This window comes from Cyphomyrmex costatus, unplaced genomic scaffold (genome assembly GCF_001594065.2).
Source record: "Cyphomyrmex costatus isolate MS0001 unplaced genomic scaffold, Ccosl1.0 scaffold102, whole genome shotgun sequence".
NCBI classification, from domain to species: domain Eukaryota; kingdom Metazoa; phylum Arthropoda; class Insecta; order Hymenoptera; family Formicidae; genus Cyphomyrmex; species Cyphomyrmex costatus.
In genome coordinates, this window is record NW_017274977.1 from 771032 (window position 1) to 782878 (window position 11847).

Here is an 11847-nt window from a genome sequence, read left to right on the forward strand (position 1 = left end):
TCGCAACGCAGATACCGCACGACACACCTCGCGAATATTAATTACACGCAACACGTAAATTAACACGGACGGACTGGACACAGGGCGAGCATTCAACTGCACGATCAATCAAGACGGAAGAGTTATTCTTCAAAATCAACATCGAATAAAATATTTGATACATCTGTATAAGATACTCGATCGATCTTTTTACTTTTACGCGAACGATCGCTGTCACACTTAGCACAACTCTACATCGATCATTAATCAAAATAAATGTATCGATTTCATTTCTCATGAAAAATCAGACCAGTCCGTCCCTGTAAATTATTGGCCTTAGGGTATACCGCCCCTAATATATAATATATATATATATATTTATATATGTATCACATAACTCTCATTGTGACTTGGCTTGCTATGAGTAAAACTTAGGAACCACACGGTCAAAAACTCTCATCTCATCGTGAGGTTTGCTTAGGTACTTTACGAGCCTCGACAGCGATTACAACCGTCCATTACATGAAGAGTATTGGTCCAAAGAGAAATGTTCGGGTATATCTGAAGTGATCCGACGTCTCTCGGGACGTCGTTTCATTGCGGATAGTAATCTAAGACAGAGGTTTCCGTCAAACAGCACAACATCGCTCCCAAAAGGATCGCGTGAACCGGAGAGTGTTATTTATAATCTCTTTCGTTTCTTTTTATGAACATATATCTTTTACATTATTGCGTACTCTGTTTCACGTGCAAAGTGCTTAAACGATTTCAAAAGATTGAAAATGTTCAAGTTTCATAAGTGGTCCAACGATAAGTTGGTTCGATAATTGTAGATCTCGAAGAGATTTGAAGCTTCGAGAATTCGTATGGAATCACAGGAATTATCTGTTCGCTTAACTTTTCCGTTTTTGGGGCGCCGTGTCGCGAAGTTTGAGAACCTCCGATTTATTCTCTTCTCGCTATCGGAGCGCCGCTCCGATTACGGCGATTATCGAACCGCCTAACAGAAGCTCGAGGCGTCCGGCGTCGTCTTGATCGAAGATCGCTCTTGTCAATGTGCCAGCGCGCAGTGCGTTTCGGCGCTCATACGTAGCCGCTCCGCAGCCGCGCAATAGATAAAATATGAGAGTAATCGGGCAACTCGATACTTACGGCTGCTCCGGAAACTGAAGGCCCGATCCGCATTTCCGTCACGGAACGCTCCGCAATTTTCCGCGGGAAGGGCGGCCGACATGCCCCACATGACGGTGTTAACCGCACCGCCGAATTATAAGGTCTGTTTTTTACAGCTGAACTCTAACGTACATTTCTGTAAAAACTCACAGCGAAATAATACTCTCTGAAACTTTTAGAGTGGATCTTACTTTGAACAGTGAAATTTCACTCACAAAGCCGGTGTTCATAGTCCGTTCTTATTTCAAGGCTATCTTAAGTAATGCATTAAGATGTTAATACTGCTCTGTGAATGGCTTGTGATACCTTAAGACTGTACCTAAGATAGTCTTAAACATGACATTCACCGACTGTGAATACCGATCTTAAAGATTGCGAATTAATTCTTTATCAAAACTGACTCAATTCTCACTTAAAAAAATGTCACTCCAAAAAATTTAGAGAGCGTGTTTAATATTTTTGAGTAAAGTAGAAAAAAGTTCTGGTACAGGAATAAAAAGCAGACCTACGGAACATTCCTCTGCGCACGCACGTAATACTGTGGCGAACGTATACAAGAACGTCCGTCGTGCATTTCGCTCGCTGCCGTCCTCGGTCCTCGCGACGCACTCAAATTGCATTTATTGAGAAATTAATTAAATTCAACTTACCGAGCTCTCGTATTCCGAGCTACTTGAATCCTTAATTTTCCGCACTCTAGGAGTACCAACACATTTCTTACTCACTAAAAAGAGACCGACGAATAAATTACTAGAAAAATAAAAAGTGTTGAAAAGATACAATTATTAAAAAGTAAAAAAAATGTAGAAGACCATTTTTTTTTTACACACGAACAACGTAATATTAACCTAATAATAAAAATAGAAACGGTCAATAATGACTTCTTGGTACTTCTAGTATTAATCTTATCATTTTATAATTTATCGGTTACTTTCGCTGTAAGGACTCAAGTAGGTAAGTCGGAATAGAAAGCAAAAGTATATATAAATAAAAGATCAAAATATTTTCTATGAAATAAAATATAGTACTAACATTGAAATTTTCTGCAATCTATAAAAAGTTTAAATTAATAAAAAATTGATTGAATAATTAGGAATAAAAAATGTTGTGGAACTATTGAAAATAAAATGTAGTTCGTTTTCATTCACCGAGGATTGGCAGCGTAAATCTATATGTACATCTTCTGTCTTACTTTCTTTCTCTCACTCTCGTTCACTCGCACGTAAACCGTTTACGTTTTTAACGCGAATTAATCATGAGAAATGATCGTTGATAATCGCGAAATAATATTACGATTAACAAGACCTTCTTTATAACAATTATAATGATCGCTATCGCGATAATTCGTAGTACCCTTTGAAAAATTTCAGTTTTCGGTGTTCGAAAATCACAGCGCGCGTTTCAGCCTTCCATTGCATATTAATTAGACCGTTTTATCTTACTTAGAAAGCGTGGGCCTCCCGCGTGCCATCACGCATTCTCTTTGTGCATTTCTGTTTTTCCTCCGCTCTCTCCTCTGCTTCTCCTCGTTTTCCGAATCATCGACAAACGTAGAGACGATTCGATCGAAATCAATTTACGAAACGGAACGTTGATGTGATAATACGTGCAATATGTTGCGTAACGTCTCCGGAAGCGGACCATCAGAAACGCATTCTATACGAGAGATTATACATAGTAATCGCGAAGCAAGTTGCAAAAATACACAGTTTATCACTCGGACGATTACGCGAATCGAATTTCCAATTTCTCGATTTTACTATAACTACATACGTGATCTGCGAAAGAAATGTGCCTGTGTAAAAATGTATGCTCGAATAAAGAAGTAAAAAGAAAGAAAAGTCGTCTTCTCTCAAATAAATGTACACCGAACTTAAAAAATGTAGCGAGTCTTCATATAAAGAAGTTTAGGAAATGTATCAGAAAGAGGAGACGTTTGCGTACGTGATGTCATTACAATATTTAGAGCCTCATTCTCGTTTCTTGCGGTCCGCAATTGTCCTCGCAAAATTCTGACTTCGTGCCAGCCATACCGCCCGACTGTCAGCGTGTGAGCACGTCGTCGATAGATCCCCTTGCCCTATTTATTTCTCCGCCCGCCCGCCGCCCGCCCGTCCGCTCTCACGAGATGTGACGAAAGTTTCGAGGGCGCGGTATGATCGATAACCGTCCTTCTCCTACCATCCTTCCCACCCACCACACTTTCCTGCCTAGAAGCGGCCGGGCGGCTCGTCCGAAGACGTGGTGGCGAACGGATCAACCGACAAATAATTATCTCTAATGAGGCCATTGGTCGAACGGATTCGCCCCGCGAATCATTTACACCGTCACGCCGATCGCTGGAAATTCGAGAGCAGCACTCTTTCCGACACTCCCCGGGCTGGGAAGAACGATGCTCGAGCCTAGAATCTGCCAGACTTCCGGATTCTCCGATGTTAGAATCCGATTGAACGGACTGTCATTCCGAAACTCCTTTCTCGGATTTTCTCGATCATTCGGATTCCAGCATCTACGAATCTTCGGAGCTTCCTTTCAATTCTAGGATCATAGCGCGCGCGCGCGCGCGCGCGAAGCACTTGACCTGTCCGAACTCACGCTCTCCTCTCGAGGGCGCCTCACCATTTGGGTCCCCGGTATCCCGGCGACTCGAAGGACGGGGGTCAGGGCAGCCCGAAGCCGAAGAAGGGCGCAACCGGGCGCTCGTACAGCAGACGCGACGGCGGAAGTGGCGGCGGCCGCTTCCTCCGCGGGGCAATCACCGTCCTCTACAAGGACCCCTTCCCGGCGAACAGCATCTCCCTGTGCTTGGTGCGTATGTGCGAGCGCAGAGTGTCGATCCTGCTGTAGGTGGCCGGGCAATAGGGGCACAGCGAGCGCTGCGCGGTGTGTATGTGGAAGTGGTGCCAACGATTGGTCACCTGCTTCCCGCAGGCGCGGCATCTCCATAACGCCGGGCTGTTAAGCGACACGGCGAACATCTCGTGATAAGAGAGGCCGACCGGCACGCTCGGCATCGAACCTGCAAAACCCAACAGCATCTACATGCCCTTCGTGCACAACCAGCGCCAGTCGTGTGTTTAGCCGCGAAGCGCTTAGATCCTGAAGATTCTGCGAGCCTAGGAATCCACCGTGTTAGCCTAGGAATTCTTGACAGTTCAGTTCTGAATTCGGGCGATCCAGTGCTCGCTGAATCTCTAAGATCCAAGATTCTTAAGATCCAAAAATTTTTCAAGCCCGGGATCTTCAAGACTTGTCGACAATTCGTCTTGGTTCCTAAACTCCTTGACTTGTATAGGATCCTCTCGATCCTTTGATTTCGAATTTTAGCATCAAATCCAAAAATTGTCTATAATCTGCGAGACCTCGAAACTCTTGGACCCTTCGGTGCGGTGGGTGGTTGTGTGGGTTTTGTTTGGTGCAATGTTCAGGTGTCAGTGTCCTTGAGGAGTCTAATGAATTTACTGACTACGGTCACGTTCTCTTGTGTAAATTCCAATATTACCAACACACACAAGTCTTAGAGAAACAAAGATAGTTGCAAAGAACGACGAAAAATACAAATATTATAACTAAACAGCTGATAAAGTATAAGATTAAGATAATTCACTTAAAGAGCGATTCAAATTTTGATTTCCAATTGTAAATTAATTTTTCTTAGAAACTAAGCGTTCAGGTAAATCTGTAACTCTTTCAAGCGAATATACAGTCGTTCGAATCTGCCTTTGAAGAAATTTTTGAGCATGCGGACAACGTGGAAGAGAGACGTCACAAGTGCAGGCAGTGAGTCGAAACGATCGAGTGTGTCCGGTCATGTGTGAACGCATCCACACGCACGATCACCATTCACCTTCTCTTTCGCAGTCTCCACAAACACAGATATTCCATAAGCGTCACGGGATATATACTCACGTTCTTGATGCTGCCATGGAAATGCGAAGAACACACGCCGTGGAGTGAAAATAGCGCATCTCTCCACATCCAGAGACTCCTGAGTATTTCAGGATTCCTGGATCCTTGACTTCTAAAATATATGCATCTCGTACTCGCGAATCATATACGCTAAAGCTGAAATCGCTCGACTCATCGGATCTTCCTGGGAACTTTTCGGTTGCTCTCAGGATCCTCCGAGATAAACTCACGTTTCAGTGACATCAGCGGTAACGCGGCGAGTATGGAGAGAAAAATACTTAACCGAACATTTGCCCATGTTATTGCAGGATTATCTGGAACGGAGCTCGTGTCGCCTCCAATAATCCATGGTAGAAGACGCAGTAACTTCGTATGTTTGTGTTAGGTTCTAGATCGTCATCGGTGAAAGTTACATACTGTTTCATACATGCCATACACGGAGTGATCAAAGTCACGACACAAATATATAACGACACATTTAAATGATAGAATTTATATTGTATTATGCGAATAACTTTTTGGACTAAATGACATTATAATTACATTATTTTATAATATATTATGAGAATAATGTTTGTAAATACTAATTCTTTTAGCTTTAATAATTTTCAAATATTAAACTTTGTATTATATTTCATCACGTGCGACTTTTTGTTCGATACACAATTCTTGCAAATTGAAGGCAAATCGTGTTTAAAAAGGTGATAAATAATAAAACAAAATTAAAGAAGATACCAAACAAACTTACTTCTTCGCGATCTAAACAGATTGGCAAACATTTTAAAGCAGGTATTATCCGCGTCTGAGATCCATGCGATTAGAGAAGCGTCAGTTCTTCACCAGGATGCATTTAAATTAACTATCGACATCACGCGATGCGTACTCCTGAGCTCACTGCGCTTCGACATAATCGGGATATTTAATTAAGACGTTGCGGTGTCGTCAAATACCAGTTCACCCCCCAAAGGTACGCCGCGTATCGATTATCGAAACGGTTCACCTGCAAACAAAGCATCCAATAATCCGCACTGCGCACGAAATCTACAGAATAATCACGTCGCAGAACGGGATTAACAACGACGTGTGTGCCACTCAAAGTCTTGGAAATTATTGTGTGAGATACCAGCTCCGTTTTATTTTGTACATACAATATATGTATATATATATTACATCTTTTAATAACCATAGTCTCATAAAATGTCTACATTTCTTAAAAACCTCTCATCGATATCTTCTTACCTTTATAATTGGCCATTAGTACAGCCAAAATCGTACGTCCTAAAGCTGAATCGCGTCGCGAACGATTAGCCGTAACAATCTTTGAAAAGCAAGAGAGAGATCTTACGGCTCCTTAAATTAAGATATTTCATCCAAACTCTTGCTCTTCAATCGTCAAACAAACGGTACCGTTCGCGCTCCTCCCACGAAGGAATGATGCGAATCCTTCTGTCTCGTAGAAAAGGACTCGGAATGAAAGATCGCCTGATCGAGGGGATTGAAGGTACAAAAAAAAAAGTGGAAAAGTGAAATTAGATTATTTTTTTTTGGTACTTAGATGTCAGTGCATGCTCGCTTATGCACGTAACACGCTCTCTTTGGCAGCTACTTTTGGCATTTTGACGGAAAAACACGTGTTTCCGATGTTGCATTGTCCACGTACGATTCTTTCAAAGCTGCGGATCTATGGATCTGTATATGTGCGTCTAACTTACTCACGCATCTGCGGAATCTTGAGTCTTGCAATCAATTGATCCATAAATGTACCGAGCATTCGATAAAATAAATGCACTTAGTAATGTTTTCTGTCAAAGCTCGAGATTTAAAGGACTGTGTTGTATCTCCTTACAGTTTCTGGACACATTAAATCGAGTTTAACATCGAGCGCATTCCTTTCCAATTAATCTACTGAAATTATTTTCGGCGAGAAAAAAATTATAATTAATGGCCAATAAAACATTATCGCTGTATACACCAAACGCAGTAATTACTTTTGCATATTAGCTCTCTACATATTAATTTGTCAATACACATAGAGAGTTAATAGCTGCGTATCAATTGCAGATTTACCTATAATTGTGCAAATAATTAATTAAGCCTAACGGAAATATTTCCGCAACTAGTGAGTTCTATCTCTTAAAACCAGTTAAATTCAATTTAACAACATTTAACATTTATAAAGAGGATTCGGTCTTCGCCTTTATTTTCGTCCGTCTTTTATTTATATTATAAAAGATTAATCGCGATCACGAAAGGGAAGATTTACAATATCAGTGCCACTATTTGCTCGTAATAACTTTTTCTTCGCCCTGTCCTTGCTATTCGGGGGGCATTACATCCCCCAGGTTAATTCACGCTTGTGTGAGTCCGAGGAGACTCAAAAGCGTGAGATCGCAAACATAGTCGGCGCAGATTTGAAGCAAGAGTTCGAGTTCATCAGGCATCTACGAGTGTCCACGACTATCGAAGAAAAGGAATGAGAAGAGAAAGAGAGAGAGAGAGAGAGAGAGAGAGAGAGAGAGGGGGGGGGGGGGGGGATAATATTTACACGGTGGAATTACACAGTTCTCGCAATTACTCGAGACGCCTGGCGAGACCTTTAAGTAGTACTAAATGCAACGTTGACTATATCGAACGCTCGTATAAGGAAAGGAACGGTACAAGATTTTTCCGAGTGTTGCGCTTCTCTTCAAACGTTCCTCGGGATGTATTTCTGACGTACCCTCGAATAAAAACGTGCAGGACCCAGCTAGCTTCTTCCTGTTAGATCTACATCTTTCACAGATTCCATGATCTCGAACGGACTCGTTGCCTCGATCGGTCCTTCGTCCCTCTCTGAGAGATTCCACTATACTTCCGCTTTTTAATAGATACTAGTTTGTGCAGCTTATCTAATGGAATAACGAGAGACGGGCAAGTACGGGAAGACCTCGAGATTGCCTCGTACGACGAAGGCGAGGAGGTCACGCCGGGAGAGATGGAAAGAGGAGGAAGACGTTCGCACGGTTTCTAGATCCGCAGCTTAAAGTACGCGGCACGCTCAAAGTATCGCGACGCGTGTGTGCGATACTATTGCGCGTGCGCGTGCTTCATACGCGTGTGCGTGAGCAGAGTGTCGCTGCGCGTGTACACCGCCGGGCAGAGCGGGCAGGCGTATTTCCCGGGGAAATGCACGTAATAGTGATTGCGCACGTTCGTCACGACCTTACCGCACAACGAGCACCGCCTCCTCTCGTCGCTGTTACTCTGTCTCTCAAATATCTGTGATATCCGCCAATTTTTCAGCTCTGCAACAACAGAAACCACAGCGTCAGCAAAGCACCTCGAATTAGCCCGGGCCTCTCCCCGCGGTCGCGTATCATCGCTCTATTTCCGCCTCTGTTTTTCTAATCTATTCTATCTCTCTGCTTGTATTTTTTTTTTTTTTTAATCTCTCGCAAAACTCCCTCTTGATACCGAGATTCAACTCTCACAGTCTGCCGGATTGTTATTATTCCTTTCGCTTATCAGTAGGCTCCCCTGTAGGCGTGTGCGTGTGCGTATGTAAGGATGCGTGACAACCTTTGAGAGAATCCGATTGCGTGACCGACTAATAGTATAGTAGACCCAGACTGTGCGGTTTGTGGTGATATCAAACTATATGCGTACGAGGGATGCGAGATCAAAGGGATGCTGGAATAATCGAAGACAAAGACACCAGCATGTCGGAAATTTCAAATATTCGGAAAACTTGAAAACAGAGAGGACTTGAATGCGCCAAATAGGCTCTCTCTTTCTCTTTCTTTTTCCCTTAGAAATCAACGAACCTCAGCGCATTTAGTTCTATAGGATTACAAATATTCCCTTCAAAGAGATCTAAAAAAACGAAAAATGTCTCTTCGTCATTGTGCACTAAAAAAAAGTTATTATCGTAAATCTTTACTTAAAAAATGAATAAATATTTAATTAATAAAAAAATAATAGTTACCAAATCAATAGTTTCTGTATCAAATACAATATTTATATTATATGTTTAAATTTAGTAAATATCTACTTACAATTATATTCAAATAAATATTTAATAAAATTGAGTTTTTTTTAACGCCGCCGCGCCATTCGCAAAACACAATGAGATATCATCTAAACTCAATCTCTGCAGAACTTGGAGGACGAAATAAACAGTCTCAGATTCTCTGTCCCAGATTCGGATCCGTACGACTTCCTCGCACTATCTGAAGGAGCGTCTCCTCATCGAGAACACGTTTCGCGCAGAAAAACGTACACATTCTCGAGTATTCATATCGATTGAATCCTCGAATACGTCTCTCTCGAGTCGAGCAGGAAGCTAACTTCGGGCGCCGTAAAAATCTGCAAATGATCTCTCGCAAAACCAAGACGATCTCCTGGCGTCGAAAAGCGTATGCTCGATATGTATCGCGAGACGCATCGCAATACAACAAACTCAAACGCAAACATCGAACGTGTTGACATGAAATCGGAATCCTGATAAGACCGCGCACACGTGACTCGGAAGTCCAAGCGATCCGACACCTGTTCGCTTTCTTTCAACGACATTTCACCGTAGCAATTTGACTTTTGTTCAGCTGCCAAATTGAACGTCCTCTTCGAAGGATTCAGAGAGGCACAGATTATGAATCCACGAGTCTTCGGACCCAATCAATCACCGAAGGTCAGAAGGATATTAAAATTTAGGGATTCAAAATTCAGGAGTGTTTGGAATGGACAATCATAATTTTGTCATAATATATATTTAAATTAATAAAATTTTATTATGTTTCAATTTACAAATTGTGTTGGTCTAATTAAAATTTTGTTATTTTAATTAGAATCAAATTTTGATTAGAACAATATATCTTTTTTAATTGAAACACAACAAAATTTTGATAATTTACATATCAATAACACACAAGTCATACGGTTGTTCATATCCAACACTTCTCTCAATGCAGGAAGATAATTTCGACACTTTAAGATTCTCGCGGTCTAAGTTATGCAGCTACACATCATGTATCCGACCCTCCAAAATTCGTCTCAAATATAGCTTCACTTTCTCATATCTCCGCCATGTGATCGCAGCTATAAAACGTCGCACGAATATCTTGGAATAGAAAGTTATTATTACATATCGTACGGTGAAAACAGACCCGATCGCAGAACGACGAGAATATTCGTCATGGTAATGCATGCTAACGTTGCGGCTGCCGCTGCATTATTTCGCGCTAATAATAGCGTTATCGCACGAGTTGATCGTCGAAATAATTCAGCGCAGTTTAAACGATAAGGTGTCGTCGTAGTCCTCGGTGTTGAACTGAATGTGATCCCTCAGACGCTTCGTTAAAGGCTACGATCGAGCAGCTGTCGTGACCGAGGCGAACACACGGGGATTAAATTATCCCCTGCGAACACGAAAATATTCCTGAAATATACGGCCGCTTAATATCTATAATAACATTTGGCACTGATAAACTCGAATGAAAGTTACGACTTTCCCAAGGTGTTTCGACGATGCGTTGTCTCGTGCACATTTACGATCCTCGTCGCTTCTGCAGAAATGCAAAAATAAAGCATCTCGATTTGTGAGCGAAAATTGCAAATTTTTAGGGAAATGAGCGAGAGCGCAGATATACTGTCGGCGAATACCATGCGAACGTCGAAAAGGGAGAAAAAATGATCTGGAAGAAAAAAGAAAGGTAGACGGCTCGGTTAACACACAATTATGTTTAATCAAAAAATTAGTATGAAATACATTAAATGCACATGTGATTAATTCTCCATTTTTTTTGTTTATCATCATCATTATCATCATCCGTATTATCTACACTAGAATTAAAGATGTATATAATAATGCAATTGTAAACATAAGAGACTTTATGTTAGAATAATCATAAGGATAAGAATATAATTGTAATAACAATAAGAGAAGTAGTAATAGTAAGAATAATTTCTCGTGATAAAACCGGTTGACGCCTTAACTATTTCATTCCATCGATCGGCATGGTCAGAAGTTCCTCTGCAAATTTTTTTTCTTTTTCTCCTTTTCTTTGCTAAATACATCTATTGTACGTTTCGAGCCAAACGATCGTTTATACGTGTAATAGAAAGATATCAACTCTCAAGCAACCCGCCGTTTCGCGAATGATCGATGATCGCCGTGGTCGCTGTCGTTTCTGGTCCAGGAAGGTACAAAGGATAATAAAACGACGGCGACGACGACGACAACAACGACGATCGCACTTAATTCGCAAACGCGAACGTATTGAAGTCCGGCGGGTCTTGCTCCCTTTTCGTCCGAATGTGTTTAATCGCGCGATCGCATTCATTACTCGTAGTGTCCCCGTAAGTAACTGCACTGTCGGAAAAAAAGCTTTCGAACCTTTCGGAAAACGAATGACAACGGTGAAAGGAAAGAAAGACCGGAAACAAGGAGTCGAAATTAAAGTTCGATAAAAAAAAGAAGATAGAAGGGGAAAAGGGTAGGGTAGGAAAGGGAGGCGCAGATCCGAGAGACCAAGAATATAATAGGAAGAAAAGGTACAAATGACTGATACACACACACACACGTTGATGAAAGGTTTGCAATCACACTGATTACGAATTTCCTCGATCAAATCGGCTTCATCGATCGCCGAATTTTTTTTCTTACCTTTTTAATTAAAAATTCGTTCGAAAACGAACTTACGGACGTTTGAGCTTTCGGTATAATGTTTGAGCGCGACGGGACGGTGTTGCAAATTTTTCTTCGACGTGTGTCGAAAGAGGAGCGAGACGTTGGGGGGGGGGGGGGGGGGA

General features: G+C 41.7%; 1 protein-coding gene across 1 annotated transcript in view; it reads right to left on the reverse strand.

The window, feature by feature from the left end:
* Positions 1 to 7883: 7883 nt before the first annotated feature.
* Positions 7884 to 11847, reverse strand: part of LOC108773392 (zinc finger protein 131) — a 53644-nt gene continuing 49680 nt past the window's right edge. The window contains exon 5 of the mRNA XM_018539186.1: positions 7884 to 8345. Coding sequence (XP_018394688.1) covers positions 8128 to 8345 — 218 coding nt within the window. The 3' untranslated portion in view covers positions 7884 to 8127. The remainder of the gene's footprint in view (positions 8346 to 11847) is intronic.